The following is a 14,715-nucleotide window of genomic DNA, read 5'->3' as shown; positions in this document are numbered from 1 at the left end:
TAAATTAACCATAACCATAACCATAAAAGCTAAAGATAATTAACTTAATTGTATTATCTAAGCTGCAACAACATGCATGGATATGTAAATGATTCTTTCTCATATAATTTACATATATTCCCAAAAACAAAGGGTTGCCTCTAACCATCCCTGATAACTCACTACATAAACAATAAATCTCAATAAATAAAACACAATTAGACTTGATTTTGAATAGCGTTTGGGAAGAAACTCTTTAAGGAGTGGGTTTGATTACTCTTAGTAGGTAGAGAATTTGGTATAAAGAAGGTTGTAGTTGGAGGGCTTTGTAGGTCCGTTATTGGGTGTGTGAATTTGCAATTGGGGCATGTGGGTGAGGACTTCAAAAGCATAACCAATAAGTGACACTGCATGCAAACTCTGGCCTCCATCTCTTGCTGCTGCCCTCTTTCAAATCTTAACCATGGAGGACACCCATTTCCTTGTTTCAAACCCTTCCCCAACCCACCACCCATAATCCCATCGCTCTTCTTCTTTGTCTGACCACCGTTTCTGATAGATTGGCAATTCAGATTGAGCTCAAGGTCCAAGCTCAAGGGCTCACCTCCAAGACTGTTGGAACCCTCCCATTTTCTTCTTGGATCCATTGAGGTTCTCTTTTGGGTCTTGGTATTATAGAAATATATCTGTCCTGACTGTGAAACAAAAAGATGACCATCGGAATAGAAAGTTGTATAAATATATAGTTATCGATATAGAAAATGAAGAACAGAGAACAAAGTTTAGTACCTGAATATCCAGACATCGTTGCCACTCCAAAGGTAATGGAGTCTCGAGCTGGAGCTCAATATCAGTGGGAGAATTGAAGGTTTCTCCTTGTGGGTCTTCCCATTTTCTCTTCATTTGGATTTGCAGAGAGAAAAGGGCTGAAATGAAAGGAGATATCTATCCGATCCCTGTGTGTGTGTGTGTGTGTATGTGTGTTAAAAAAGGGGTGAAAATGGTTACATATAATATGGAGGATGGGGTTAACTTTAAGTGCAAGGAAGAATCTAGTTGGAGGCAGGCTTTAAGGTTGATCTTGATGGTGTTTAACGTATGCATTTATGTCAAAGTTCCCAAAAATTGGTGAAAAACTCCGGCCAACGTCCAAACAGAGATATAAAGTTCACAAGCTCTCTCAAATTTTGATTAAAAGTTACTTATTATCTGATGAACGTAGTGCAAGGCCAAAGGAAAAATGGAAAAATATGGATTAGCTCCATAATCTCGTAATGTATTTATGAAGTCGGTGACATGGGGGGAGGAGGAAGGTGGGTATGTTGAATGGCAGCCATTAATGTGGGAAGTCGAGATGTAGTTGAAGGAAGGTCTTTGATGGCTATGGCATCTTTAATAGAGTCAATAACTCCCAACTTTCCTCAGCTGGCTTACTCAATAAACCTACAACACTTTTAAAGCTCTCACCATATGCATATCTACAAATGCCATTAAAACACCTATAACTCTTATAACGCTCACCTCCCAAAATTACATTCAATTCAATCTAGTTTTAGGAGAAAATTTTCATTTATTTGAATTCAATTAACCTAAATAAGGTCATAATCTAACTTGAACCGTAGAAGTTGGGTTGAGTTGATTGAATTTTTTGGATCATCGAGTTTTATTTGAACGCGGATATAAGTATATACTGAAGAATTTTGTGGACAGACAGAAACTTAACTCAGTTTGCAGAAGGAACGAGATATACTCTTTATACTGGAAAGGGATAATGTGAGGTCATTAAATGGTTAGATGGAAAAAGGGATTCGTTTCGGCTACCTGCCTTCATTTACTCATCATGAATTCACTTAAATGTTTGCTACTACACCTGACCATCTCTTCTCTCTCAACTTGGACTTCTTGTATTACTCGACCGGCCTTTGTGTGTCCTTCCCCTTTCATTTAAGCCCCACAGTTTCCTTAGCTTGCTGCAGCAGCAATGATCTGTCGCAACCCACCAAGCTCCGGTTTGAAAGATCTGCTTTTAAGTTGAGCAAGTTGCAGAGGAGTCCAGAACGAATCATTCATATAAGAGTATGAAAACCTCTCCCTAACTTAAGTGTTTAAAAAACCTTGAGGGAAAGTCCAAAAGAGGACAATATCTATTAGCGGTGGACTTTGGTCGTTGTAAATGGTATCAAAGTCAGGGCGATGTGTCAGTAAGAAGGCTAAGTCCCGAAGGGGGTGGACACTAGGCGGTGTGCCAGCAAGAATACTGACTTCAAAGGAGGTAGATTAGAGAGTCCCGTATCGATTGGAGAGCGGAGCGAGTGCCAGCGAGGATGCTAGGCCTCGAAGGGGGAGTGGATTGTGAGATCCCACATCGATTGGAGGAGAGAACGAAGCATTCTTTATAAGGGTGTGGAAACATCTCCCTAACAGACGAATTGAAAAAACCTTCAGAAAGTTTGGCTCTTACGGCAATAAGATTCCTATTCGCTGATAACGTGAAACCAAGTGGGCTAGAGTTTGATTTCAAATGAATTGAGTAATCCCAACCCAGAAAGGATTATCTTATTCTTTAATGGTTAAGGGATTAGGACACTTTTGAATGTTACAAAGTGATAGTGGTGGCAATGAGGAGAAATGAAACCAAGTGAAGTGAAAAGAAGACCATAAAGTGAAAATCACTTATGAATTTCATCTTTCAGAATGATTTATAAGTTATAAATGAACTATAAATGTTATAAATGAAATTTGTTTCTATTCATTTGATAATGATAAAAGAGATTTTCAAACTTTTTTAACATATTTTTATTTTTTATAAAGAAATATAAACGTATTAATTAATAATGAATGACGTATAAGACATAAAAACATTAATTTCTAATTTATAACCAAAAAATTTAAATATTCAACCTAAATATAGTTAAACGAACACGACTCTCCACAATGGTATGATATTGTCCACTTCAAGCATAAGCTCTCATGGCTTTGCTTTGGGCTTCTCCAAAAAGCCTCATACCAATGGATTCCTCACTTATAAACCCATGATCATTCCGAGATGTGGGACTTTCATCATCCAACAAATACATATCTATTACAACTATATTTATTACATTATTTAAAAATAAATAAAAATCCAACCAACTCGACATGCATACAAGGCAATATATATGGGAACATAGTTTTTATTTAAGTATAATAAAAGAACACCTACAAAAATTATGCTTTTATTCTTTTAAAAGTATTTATTTGTGTAGTCATAATTTTTTTTAAAGATAAATATATTATAGTATTGATTTATGTTGCCACTTGGCAAGCATGCACAATGGTAATTTCAATATTTTAAATATTTTATTTTTTTGTCCTTCCTTCCATAATTATCAATAAAAAATAAAAAATAAAAAACGTTAGTCTTGGCAGACTCTCCACCATGACACTTTGAGCATAAGCTCTCGTGAACTTTGCTTTGGGGTTCTCTAAAAGGCCTAATTTTAATGAATAAAGTATTTTTTTAATTATAAACACATGATCATTTTCTAAATTAGCGGTGACTTTCATCATCCAACTAGTCCCAATTTTTGTTTTTGTTGAAAGAAAAAAAAAAAAAAAATCATTCAAATATAACAAAATCTGTTTTTTTCGTTTACATTTAATTTGTTCTGAATTAGGGTATTATTATAAAATTTTAAATGATTTATTTATTTAAGGGTATTTATTGAATGTAAATTTTATCCTCCTTGAATTTGTGAGCATTACACGTGAACTTCATTCATTCATACTTGATGGCTGCACTCCTTGGCAAGCACATGTTCGTCTTCGTTCCATTTCCCACTCGACCCTGTTTCCCACAGCCGTGCTTCTTCAAGTTCGATTCGGCCCTATCCATCTCTCATCGAGCTTCTGTTTCAACCGTTCGAGCTACTTCGGCTACCTCCATGGAAACTAGGACCGAGCTATCGGTTTGTATTATCTGTTATCTTCTCTTGCTTGCTCTGTAAATTGAATTGTGTAGAATGGAATCTAGATGATTAGGCTCCGGTCGAAGCTGTTTGTAATTTCCTCTGCTTGGTGTTTGAGAGAATTGCAAAAGATATGAGATGATATATGCTGAGAATATATGCTAAGTGAAATGGCCGATGGTGTATTGAGGCGTCGTGTATATATGTTTTGTTGCGAAAAATCTAGGCGGATTTGAATTGGATTGAGTTATACTGAGAGTTTGAGTGATTCAACTACGTCAATTCTAAACTTCTTTCCGAAGATATAGCCCGGCGTAACGAAACATTATCAGGAACCTCTTCAAGGTTTGAGATCATTGTTTTCAGGTAGTGATAGAGGAAATGTAGTTCGAAGTTGGTTCTAGGTCTATTTGATTACATGTTCATTAATTCCTCGTGAAAGAAAGATGTTAAAGAATACGTTGATAAGATTAAATTAGTCACATGTGTGTCACGTAAGAGTGACAAGCATTTATTGGGAAAATAAAAGTTGACCTAACCTGTCAACTTTACCTTTTCGAATTGCAATGTTCTTTTTTCCTAGCTCTAATGATCTTCTGGTTTTTGCGTAGGACCCTGTTTTGATTGATAAGGAAGTCAACAACATTGAGAATATTTTAGCTTGTTCCGTATGTTATGGCCCATTGACTGCGGCAGCTGGTTCGGGACTTTCAGTGTATGTTTGAAACTGTATTGTACCTATTTTTGCTTTTCTTATTTCTTCTATTGCGTCTTAGTAATTGATGTGTCTTTATTTATATGCTTTTGATACAGGGAGTCCACAAAGGGATATCAATTGGAATGCGGCACATGTAAAAAGTCATTCACTGGCAGTGAATCTCATTTGGACTTGACGATATCCGCTGGAATTAACAATGAAGAATCCATGCCTGCTACCACAGAGATTTTTCGGTATTTCAATGTTGTCATCTGCTGTGTATTATGAAGGGGCACTTAATTAGCATGCTACTAAAATTTTCAAATGCAAAAGGCTTATGGTCTTGAGAGAAATTAATTTTGTTACAAATTCCATGTGATGGATCTTTATGCTAAATGTTAAAAGGCATTTTTGTTTAGAGCTAGAAGCTCGGTAAGCCATATACATGGGGACACCATTGCGCTACAATACAAATTGACAGAATCCAATATACACTGGGACATATTGGTGTACCTATCAGAGGTTTATGGAGGTCTAGGATATTTTCAGAAATATTTTTGCTTTTTGCCATGTTGGAATTAGGATTATATTGGTAGCTAGCTAGTCTTAGTTGTATTAATACAAATGAAGTTATGGGTGTTTGGTTGGAACTTGTGATACCTCTCCCTCGTTGCCTCCTTCCCCTTTTTTCTCATCTCATATTTATCAGCTTTTCACTGGATCAGGACTAGATTGGTGTCTTTTCTGTATGAGAGGGGCTGGCGTCAAAGTTTTTCAGCAATCCTTGGATTTCCAGGCCCAGAAAAGGAGGTGATGTCAGCTCTTTTATCTGTCATGTTATTAAACTGCCTACATGGTACTTTTTATGTAATATCAGCATGTAAGTATAGGCTCAACATTAGGAACTGGATTAGTCCATTAATACCAATGCAAAGTCAGAGGCATATCTAGTATTTTGTTTTAGAGTGTTTTATTACTGATGAAGAGGAGGCCCTAGTGCCAACCCCTATAACAATGTTGAGGTCCGCAAAGATTAGTGATTTTAACGTGTCTCTGTTTTCACGCTTACTAGACTAGTGGTGTCAGTTCAAGATGTAACCATGTTCCCAATACTAAGGACATGTTGATTTCATTGCAGTTCGAGTTTATAAAAAATTTCATCACACCAGTCTTAGGTGGAAACATAATTGATGCAAGTTGTGGAAGCGGAATGTTTTCAAGAATCTTTGCCAAGAGTGGGTTATTTTCTTCTGTTGTTGCATTGGACTACTCGGAGAACATGTTAAAGGAGTGTTATGCATTCATCAAAGAAGAGGAAAACTTCCCCAAAGAGTAAACAATATTTTCTTTTAGTTTTAGCTTTACATTAGTAGTTGTGGAATTGCTATAGTTCGAGGATCTTTGTGTTGCATATTTAGATTGTTGTTTGAGTTTTTAATCTAAATGAAAATTGTCATTCTTAGGAGCTTGGTTCTGATTAGAGCTGATATTGCTCGGCTTCCATTTGCTTCAAGTTCTATTGATGCAGTGCATGCTGGTGCTGCTTTACACTGCTGGCCTTCACCATCAGCTGCTGTGAGTACTTTTCATCTGTATCTGGGGGTTATAGGTTGTGATTTGACTTTTCATAGTTTCACTAATGAAAAACACACTGCACAAGCTGCAGTTTATTGATGGTTATTGCCTTTTTACTATAGTGATATGATTACTCATCTTCAAAGAAAATATATTTTAGTACTCTTTACTTCGCTTGTATGAGTGTTAAATGTGTATATTACTGGCACCAACATATACCCATAATTGTACTACAGATTCATCTCACTAAACTAATCAACGGATATGCTTTTGTGATTAACTGTGTCCAGAATGGTCTTGCAGGTGGCTGAAATAAGTAGAATTTTAAAACCCGGAGGAGTATTTGTTGGGAGCACTTACATAATCGATGGACCATTTTCTTTTATGCCATTTTTGGGGACTCAAATAGAGGTATATTCGCAATTTGTTTTAATTTTCCACTCTACAACTTCTGGGATTCTCCTTGGATGCTTCGGTAGTTTGATTACTACAGTTCATTATATATCTTTGCTTTTCACTCCTTGCTTTGAAATACTTTGATATTATCCATGTTATCAAGGGTGAGAATATTTGTTAAAACCACCCCACCTAAATAGTGGGGAAGTTATATGGTAAATTATAATTCATGACTAAAGCAAAAACAATCACATTAACTTAGGTAAGTTAACCATTGCTTAATGCTGCAACGTTGCATCCATATCGCTTACCAGAATTCTGGATTTTTGTTACGGTTTTTGCCTCTTACATTAGTAGTTAATCCTTAAACTTTGTATTGTTCATCTCTCTCCGCACAGATTGCAAAGAAGATAATAGGGGGCCACATCGTTCTATCTGAACGTGAATTAGAAGAACTCTGCACGGCCTGCGGTATGGTCGACTTTAGATGTTTAAGAAATAGGAGGTTTGTAATGTTCTCTGCTAGAAAACGCAGCTGAACATTTGGTTTGTGGTTTCCAGTCCTCTGGTTTTATTATAAAATTTCTTTTTTGGCGTTCAGAACTTCTCAAAAGTTGATGTTTTTTTTGAGGTATGTTGGCTGCTGGTTGTCCTACATCTGGTTGTAATATAATTTATCCATATATTTGCTTTATACCTTCTGTGACCTAAAGAAAATGACCAATTGCAGAAAAAGGAATTTTTTTTAAAAAATAAAAAAATAAAAAGGAATTCGCTAGAAGGAGGGCTTGAACCTCCGACCTTGTGGTTAACAGCCACACGCTCTAACCAACTGAGCTATTCCAGCGTTTGTTTTTTGGTAAAAATATTTATAATCTTAAAAAAGAAATATTTTATTAAAAAAGGATAGGTAAAAGTATTAATAAAAACGCTAGAAGGAGGGTTTGAACCTCCGACCTTGTGGTTAACAGCGACACGCTCTAACCAACTGAGCTATTCCAGCGTTTGTTTTTTGGTAAAAATATTTATAATCTTAAAAAAGAAATATTTTATTAAAAAAGGATAGGTAAAAGTATTAATAAAAACGCTAGAAGGAGGGTTTGAACCTCCGACCTTGTGGTTAACAGCGACACGCTCTAACCAACTGAGCTATTCCAGCGTTTGTTTTTTGGTAAAAATATTTATAATCTTAAAAAAGAAATATTTTATTAAAAAAGGATAGGTAAAAGTATTAATAAAAACGCTAGAAGGAGGGTTTGAACCTCCGACCTTGTGGTTAACAGCGACACGCTCTAACCAACTGAGCTATTCCAGCGTTTGTTTTTTGGTAAAAATATTTATAATCTTAAAAAAGAAATATTTTATTAAAAAAGGATAGGTAAAAGTATTAATAAAAACGCTAGAAGGAGGGTTTGAACCTCCGACCTTGTGGTTAACAGCCACACGCTCTAACCAACTGAGCTATTCCAGCATGCTTGTTTATGTATTTTGTTGTTCTTATAATTTTCGTTTATCCACTTTCAAATGTTCTTTAATCATATAAATATTAAACATAGTTAAAACTGTCAATTTATTGCTAACATTTTTTTTATTATTATTATTAAAAAACATTTCAATCTCTATTAACATTCCTTTTATAAATTTTGAAAATATAGTCACTTGAGAGAATATAAAATTTATTAAATTTAAAAACTAATAATAAAATTTATTAAATTACTAGCCGCTCAAACAAAAATACCAAAATAATATTTTAACCAAAAATATGTAAGAAATGCTATTAAAAAAAAAGGATTAAACCTTTTAACTACGCTCTAGCAGCTAGAAGGAGGGCTTAAAATATAATGCAAAGGCTAGAAGGAGGGCTTAAAATATAATGCAAAGGCTAGAAGGAAAAGAAAAAAAAATGTTCCATAAAATAACGCTAGAAGGAGGGCTTGAACCTCCGACCTTGTGGTTAACAGCCACACGCTCTAACCAACTGAGCTATTCCAGCTTGTTGAAGAGGCATTATTTATTATTTTAATTAAGTTTTACATTCTGTTTTGCTCACGGCTTCCATTGACACGCTGAATGTATTCTCTTGCAATTGTGACGATCATCTAATATTTGACACCCTTCACAAGTCCTGTACATAAAATGACCTCTTAGGCAACAAGTCAAGAACAACACAAAGCACCCAACAAAATTCCAGAGAACAATAAAATCAGCAGATAGCAAAGCCAACAAATTGATGAACAAAACAAATGAAAGAAACAAAAACGTCAAGTTTATAGACTTGGACTACTATATGTTGGTGTACATCCACTCCAGTCACTTCCAATATGTTGACTCAAGCAGCTCAAGCTGTACGAGCAATACGGACACAATAATTGGCTCAATCAAACCATTCTCAAAGCCTCAGATAGAGATGATAAAGCCCCTTACAGAGCTCGCCTTGAATCCCCATTACAAACAAAATTCTCAACCCTCCCTCTCAATCGCTACACCCTATAAGGATATAAGGGTTCTAATACATTTTTAACCCAAATTTTTCGTCTACCCACCCTGACCTTATATAGCTAAGCTACCCTATTTTGTTGTATACCATGCTACTTTACCATATAAGAAACCAAATTGATACAAAACCATCAAAATTATTAAATTTTTGCATACGAGTAATATAACATGAAACTAAAAAACTCACTTGTGTGGTGTGGCAGGGATAAAAACCAAAATGAGAATGTGAATTTAGGAAGAGAGAGGAAGAGATACTTCAACTCCTGGAAAGAAGCACGGTCCTCCACAATGGTATGATATTGACAACTTTGAAGACTTTACTTTTGGGTACCCAAAACACCTCATATCAATAAAGATAATGTGGGACTCCTCTCCCAACAATCCTCAACACTCCCACTCCCACCACACCGTCCTAGCCGAATCCGGACCCTTCATAGTTACACACCCTCCTCTCTCTTGTAGATTAAGAGGTGGCTTAACAGGTTTTGTAAAGAACCAGTATATATTATAGAACTTGAATACAGAACAGAGAACGAATGTATCCGATCTGATGCCATCTGCACAACTTTTACTTCTGTTAGTAGGAATCAGACACGCCTACAAGAAAAGCTTGGCAAAGAGCTTATTATGAACTTACCCAATCACGTTCTATAAACAAGAACTTAGTAAATATATAACACATTTTATATTCCTTCCAATGACGAAAACAAATAAGAATAGCGACTGTGTTACAACAATATGAGGAGACGAGTTTGACTCCACTGTACAAATTTGGTTGAACATATGCATGTAAAAACTGCAAGAGCACTCATCTTCGGTTTTGAATTTCAGAGAATTCCATAAATAAAAATTATAATACTTCCCGACCATCAAGATTGAAGCCCAGTACGTGAAATGGAGTAGCTTTTCTGGTCTCAGAAAATACATAACAGAGTACATTCCCTCGGAAGGCTATTGTTTGAGAAAATTTGAAAATGTCCACTGGCTATAAAGGGCTGTCTTTTCGTCATCATCGAAATCTAGATCATCCTCTTCTTTATAGTCCATATCATTGACTTCTCTGTCTCTAGCATGTAGCTCACCTGACTCTGATAAATGAACTTGAGAGAATGGAGAACCTGAAGTTGGCCATTCAGAAGTTATTTGTTGCATCTCTGATTCAATTAAAACTTCCATACGTGCTCGTTCTCTATCTCTTGGATAAGTGCAATACAGAAACGAGTATATAAAACAACAGAGAGCCAATGGAATTCCTATTGCTGTGTACAATGCCCGGGCTAATGATGCTGCATTCCCCCTATCTGTGGCAATCTCTTCAGTCTCACTAGATCCTCTCTTAACGGGCTTATATCCATAGACATGCTGAGCCAGAATCCCAACAATAGGAGGAGCAAATGATGACAAAATAGATTCCAAAGATCGATCTAAAGCATAGACACTTGTCCGAGATTTTTCGGGAACTATCTCTGCAAAAATAGGACTGCAAAAAAACAATTCAAATCATAATTTGAAGTCAATATTGCATATCTGCTTCTTTCATGCTTGAATCATGAGTAACATACACGTCAACAAATTCTATAAGGCTGTATTAACATTCTATGCTTGATGTGCATTTTTCTAGATAACGTTCATAAGTAAATGACATCTATCCTATCATCACTAATGATGGTAATTATCCTCTAGGATGTATTTGTTTTCTCATAAATCAAAACACATTGGTCCTTCCAGATTCTAGGCAAGACTAGTTTCCTTATAAGCCAAAACTACCAAATAGGAATCTTTTAGTTTTGGCGAAAACCTATTGTTCGAAGGAAGAATTGCTTATTAACTAATTTTCGAAGGAAAACTAGATATTGTCTTTTCAATTTCCAAGTAATTGTCCCGCCTGGATTCCTCATAGACTGAGATAGATGATGGCAGTAAGTTTGACACTTACTTATTTGTAGCTGGAGCATTCCAAGAAATGAAAAACCCCACAATGAGCAAGACTAGTCCATGGAGAACTGCTGTAAATGGGCCATCAGGCAAGAAGAGCAGAAGAACTGCAGCTAGAGGAATGCCTGACGCTGAGCTGATTTGTGCCAGAATAATCCTCCCGGAATCTGGGAAACGTGTGGAGAGGATATCTCCCATTTTACCTCCAAACAAGCCTCCAAGAGAGTTTCCAATCACAAACAGGCCCATCAGAAAAGCAGTCTTCTCGTGGGAGAAGCCCTTGAGTTCCAACCACATTGTTGCAAATGACAAGGCTGACCAGGGAAATGAACCTGTGACACCCTGCGCTACTATGATCTGAAAGGATGGAATCCTTATAACTGATTTTGATTCCTGTACCAAGTCCTTGACTCCAGACCAAAAGGAATTATGGGGTGGAATACGATTACCAGTTTTTATGCCGTTGTCTGAAAAATGTGGATCATGTGCAAAGAGACGGACTAGAATGCCAACAACAACACTGATTAGTCCAACAAGATGAAATGCAATTCTCCAACCAGGGATTCCCATAATTGTTATTGGAGCTATTATTATTGAACACAACCCGCCAATAATGGAGCCTAAGTTGCCAGTCGTTTGAAGCCATCCAAAAGCCAAACCACGGTTATGGTCATCTGTTGAATCTGCGACGAGGGACTGGATGGCAGGTGCAACTAATGCAAGGCCAATCCCATTCAATGCTCTTGAAACAGCGACCTGTTTGGTACAATCTGAATGACTTATAATCAGCTAATATTTAATTCCAGCATAGGTAAATCTGCAACACATTAATATATTGACAGCTAAAAACTTAACTTGCTAACTTTTTGTTGACTTTAACACAATTTCTAAACACCAAAGGAAATTGAAAATTTATTGTCCATAAGTCTGCGCAGCCTTTCCCTCTTCCAACAAATCATCCAAAATGTTTACGCATTTCAAACATATATTAATCTTTCACATAAAAGGCCAACGTGCTGAGATTTTCGCATCAATTTCTTTATTGCCCATAGACATCTGGGAACAGAATCGGCAAAGAGCGAAAAAAGCCCACTTGATAACAAAATTGTCGATATCACTTTCTCAGTCCCCAATTTCTTACTAATCTCTTATTTTACCAAGATCCGTTGTCGCAAAGTTTTAGTGGCACAATGAGAGATAAAGTAGTCAACGATTTAATATTTCACGTGATTCAGTGACAAGAAAAAACATCGATTCTGACTCTTCATGGTCTCACTTCTTTTCATTCCTTGCTATATGCTTTCAAGTAATTGCAAATGTATTTTTGCATGCGCTGATAAGAATGATGCAATTTACAGAGAAAAGTACATTTCCAACCAGAATTGAGCAAAGATTACGCCTCACTAAAAATGTCAAGGCAACACATCAGTTCATGGTTTCGACCAAAAACAAAAAAAAAACCATTAAGTACGCTCATTCAAAATCTTCATATGAGATCTACTTCATAATATTTTACAACTTTTCTCTAGCAAGTGGATAAAGCGAAATTGACGTGGTAAAACAGTAATTTACATGGCTTATTATTTTTACGCGTTCCAGGACCGTTTAATCGTTACAATTCCAACTTTCCATTTTTGATCACTACATCAATATTCATGAACGAACAAGGAAGAGAAATACGTTGTATTTCAATCGATTCGTTCAACAGCCCTAAACTTCCATTCGTTTTCATACGTACGCAATAAAACAGAATATCCGGAAGCGAACACACAAACAAGCGAAAAGAAGGAAACAAAATTGGCGAGATCAAAACGGGGGAGAATGTAGCATTATCTAGGGCTACACGACAATGAAATGAAAAAAAAAAAAAATCAGGAGAAAGAGTAGAATTGGATGAACCTGAAGGAATGTAGAGGAAAAGGCAACGAGAAACGTAGCGGCAGCCCAGAGGAAAGCGCCGAGAGCAATCACATGAGCTCGGTTATGGCGCACGGCCAAATAAGCAGCCAAGGGATAGCAAGAGGCCTGAACGATGGATCTGAAGAGAGTCAAGGAACCGAGACCAGTAGGACCGGTGTGCAAGGCGGCACCGACCTCTTTGTAGACACCAGGTAACAGAGATTCGTCGGCCCTCTCCATTACTCCGGCGAGGTTTACCAGAATCAATGTCACCGTCTCGGACTTCATCTCGGTCCCTCCCTGGGCGCCCGCGAATTTAGGCCAGAATTCGTAGTTGACACCCGCTTTTATATGCCAACTGGATTCCCTCCCTCCAATTGCATGTTCCAGTCCCTCGTCTTTAATTAGTCTTTTTCCTCCTCCCATCTCCTAAAATAAATACTTTTTAGTTCAATAAGTAATAAATACCTATTTTTAAATTCATTAAATAATTCATTCTCCATAAACATTAAACATTTAAATTCTTTATATTTATATATATATATATATATTAGAGAATATTCCTAAGATTATTTTTAATTTTTTATTATTATTTTATCTTTATCCGGTAATTAGTCTCTCGCTGTCTCGAATTCCATAATACACCAAAATTAGAATATCCGTTGCCTCTCCACCACGCCAACCTGGTGGAATGTGTGGTTTTTATCGGGTGCGAACACATGTATTCTATACAACGCCGCAAGACACTTTTGGGCCGGGCTGAAGGCCCACTACCAGTACTTACATCTGCTTTATTTTGGGTGTTATTGTCCGCTTTAACTTGTTACATATATCATTAATCTCATGGTCTACTAGGAAGAGGTTTCCACAATCTTAGGAGAAATATTTTGTTCCCCTCTCTAACCGAGGTTCGATCTCACAATCCACTCCCTTGAAGCCAAGCGTTCTCGCTATAACATTCTCTTGTGTCTTACTCTGATACCATTTGTAATAGCTGAAGCCCACTGCTAATAAATATCACATCTTTATAAGAAATGTTTTGTTCCCCTCTTCACCCTAGAACACTGTTCGGTGCTTGGCTCTAATACCATTTGTAATAACCCAAACCCACCGCTAGCAAATATCACACCCTTGTAAGAAATATATTTGTTCCCTTCTCCACCCTGGAACGCCGCCCAGTGTCTACATTTGACATCATTTGCAACTGCTCAAGCTCTCATCCTAGCATATATTGTCCACTTTAACTCGTTACATATCGTCATTAGTCTCACCATTTTAAAACACTTTTACTATGGAGAGATTTTCATATCCTTATAACAAATGTTTCATTCCCCTCTCCAACCAACCTAAGATCACACATTAAGTTAGACCGAAGCTTGAAAAAATTCTAAAAACTAAGCCATCGTGATTCTTCAAAGTTATGAAAATGATGTGCTTCACTTTTGAGATTATATCTCAATAAATTTGGATAGTAAAATCTTTTTACGACGCGGGATGTCACAATGATAGTAGCTAGGTTAAGAAGTAGTGGGGAACACGAAGGGATAATCAAAACCACTCGAGTCTAGGGTTGAAACCCACAAAGGAGACCACGAAAATGTCTCCTCAATACTTTATTCAAAACACAACTTCTTTTCACCATCAAATAAATCGTTTCATGAAAAAAGAGATTAAATTAAAAACATATGATATGAATCTTAGATAATATCAATAATAATAAACATAGTTATCAACAAAATTAAGTGAACAATAAGAACTCTTAAATTAAAAGATTTTTAGTAGACCATCATA

At 36.5% G+C, this 14,715-nt stretch overlaps 3 protein-coding genes and 6 non-coding genes across 11 annotated transcripts; 1 reads left to right on the top strand and 8 right to left on the bottom strand.

Annotated features, from left to right (window-relative positions):
- Nucleotides 1–30: 30 nt before the first annotated feature.
- On the bottom strand, nt 31–1,128 carry LOC111476564. The gene is made up of 2 exons (XM_023120276.1): nt 769–1,128; nt 31–674 (listed from the first exon to the last, which is right to left on the bottom strand). Exons 1-2 carry the CDS (start codon nt 880–882, stop codon nt 198–200), a joined length of 591 nt encoding a protein of 196 aa, XP_022976044.1. The 5' UTR covers nt 883–1,128; the 3' UTR covers nt 31–197.
- A 2,580-nt stretch (nt 1,129–3,708) lies between these two features.
- On the top strand, nt 3,709–13,476 carry LOC111476562 (uncharacterized methyltransferase At1g78140, chloroplastic-like). Of its 2 annotated transcripts, XM_023120275.1 has the most exons (9): nt 3,709–3,926; nt 4,538–4,641; nt 4,740–4,877; nt 5,349–5,433; nt 5,762–5,955; nt 6,087–6,198; nt 6,502–6,609; nt 6,993–7,174; nt 13,457–13,476. In XM_023120275.1, exons 1-8 carry the CDS (start codon nt 3,750–3,752, stop codon nt 7,131–7,133), a joined length of 1,059 nt encoding a protein of 352 aa, XP_022976043.1. In that variant the 5' UTR covers nt 3,709–3,749; the 3' UTR covers nt 7,134–7,174; nt 13,457–13,476. The 2 variants fall into 2 exon arrangements, with proteins under 2 accessions (XP_022976043.1, XP_022976042.1); XM_023120274.1 differs by lacking the exon at nt 13,457–13,476 and having other exon boundaries at nt 6,993–7,288.
- TRNAN-GUU lies at nt 7,368–7,441 on the bottom strand. The gene has a single exon. It is a non-coding gene; the product is annotated as a tRNA-Asn (tRNA).
- On the bottom strand, nt 7,524–7,597 carry TRNAN-GUU. The gene has a single exon. It is a non-coding gene; the product is annotated as a tRNA-Asn (tRNA).
- On the bottom strand, nt 7,680–7,753 carry TRNAN-GUU. The gene has a single exon. It is a non-coding gene; the product is annotated as a tRNA-Asn (tRNA).
- TRNAN-GUU lies at nt 7,836–7,909 on the bottom strand. The gene has a single exon. It is a non-coding gene; the product is annotated as a tRNA-Asn (tRNA).
- On the bottom strand, nt 7,992–8,065 carry TRNAN-GUU. Its single transcript has one exon. It is a non-coding gene; the product is annotated as a tRNA-Asn (tRNA).
- Nucleotides 8,514–8,587, bottom strand: TRNAN-GUU. The gene has a single exon. It is a non-coding gene; the product is annotated as a tRNA-Asn (tRNA).
- LOC111476561 lies at nt 9,713–13,341 on the bottom strand. 2 transcript variants are annotated; one of them, XM_023120272.1, is made up of 3 exons: nt 12,925–13,341; nt 11,027–11,781; nt 9,713–10,570 (listed from the first exon to the last, which is right to left on the bottom strand). In XM_023120272.1, the coding sequence occupies exons 1-3, from the start codon at nt 13,210–13,212 to the stop codon at nt 10,042–10,044; spliced, it is 1,572 nt and encodes a 523-aa protein (XP_022976040.1). In that variant the 5' UTR covers nt 13,213–13,341; the 3' UTR covers nt 9,713–10,041. The 2 variants fall into 2 exon arrangements, with proteins under 2 accessions (XP_022976040.1, XP_022976041.1); XM_023120273.1 differs by having other exon boundaries at nt 10,486–10,570; nt 10,976–11,781.
- Nucleotides 13,477–14,715: the final 1,239 nt, after the last annotated feature.

Source organism: Cucurbita maxima, unplaced genomic scaffold (genome assembly GCF_002738345.1).
Source record: "Cucurbita maxima cultivar Rimu unplaced genomic scaffold, Cmax_1.0 Cma_Scf00003, whole genome shotgun sequence".
In the NCBI taxonomy this organism is placed as follows: domain Eukaryota; kingdom Viridiplantae; phylum Streptophyta; class Magnoliopsida; order Cucurbitales; family Cucurbitaceae; genus Cucurbita; species Cucurbita maxima.
Note: the sequence above shows the minus strand (reverse complement) of the source record. Positions and strands in the feature narration are given on the sequence as shown.

Bases quoted from the DNA above. Each gene is read 5' to 3' on its own strand.
- LOC111476564 (XM_023120276.1), bottom strand. From the start codon at position 882: ATGAAGAGAAAATGGGAAGACCCACAAGGAGAAACCTTCAATTCTCCC. The intron at 675-768 runs GTACTAAACTTT...TTTGTTTCACAG, and splicing joins AACGATGTCTGGATATTCAG to TCAGGACAGATATATTTCTA.
- LOC111476562 (XM_023120275.1), top strand. From the start codon at position 3,750: ATGGCTGCACTCCTTGGCAAGCACATGTTCGTCTTCGTTCCATTTCCC. The intron at 4,878-5,348 runs GTATTTCAATGT...TCACTGGATCAG, and splicing joins GCTACCACAGAGATTTTTCG to GACTAGATTGGTGTCTTTTC. The intron at 6,199-6,501 runs GTGAGTACTTTT...ATGGTCTTGCAG, and splicing joins GGCCTTCACCATCAGCTGCT to GTGGCTGAAATAAGTAGAAT.
- LOC111476561 (XM_023120272.1), bottom strand. From the start codon at position 13,212: ATGAAGTCCGAGACGGTGACATTGATTCTGGTAAACCTCGCCGGAGTA. The intron at 11,782-12,924 runs GTTCATCCAATT...TGTACCAAACAG, and splicing joins TTTCCTCTACATTCCTTCAG to GTCGCTGTTTCAAGAGCATT. The intron at 10,571-11,026 runs GTAAGTGTCAAA...GTTTTTTTGCAG, and splicing joins AATGCTCCAGCTACAAATAA to TCCTATTTTTGCAGAGATAG.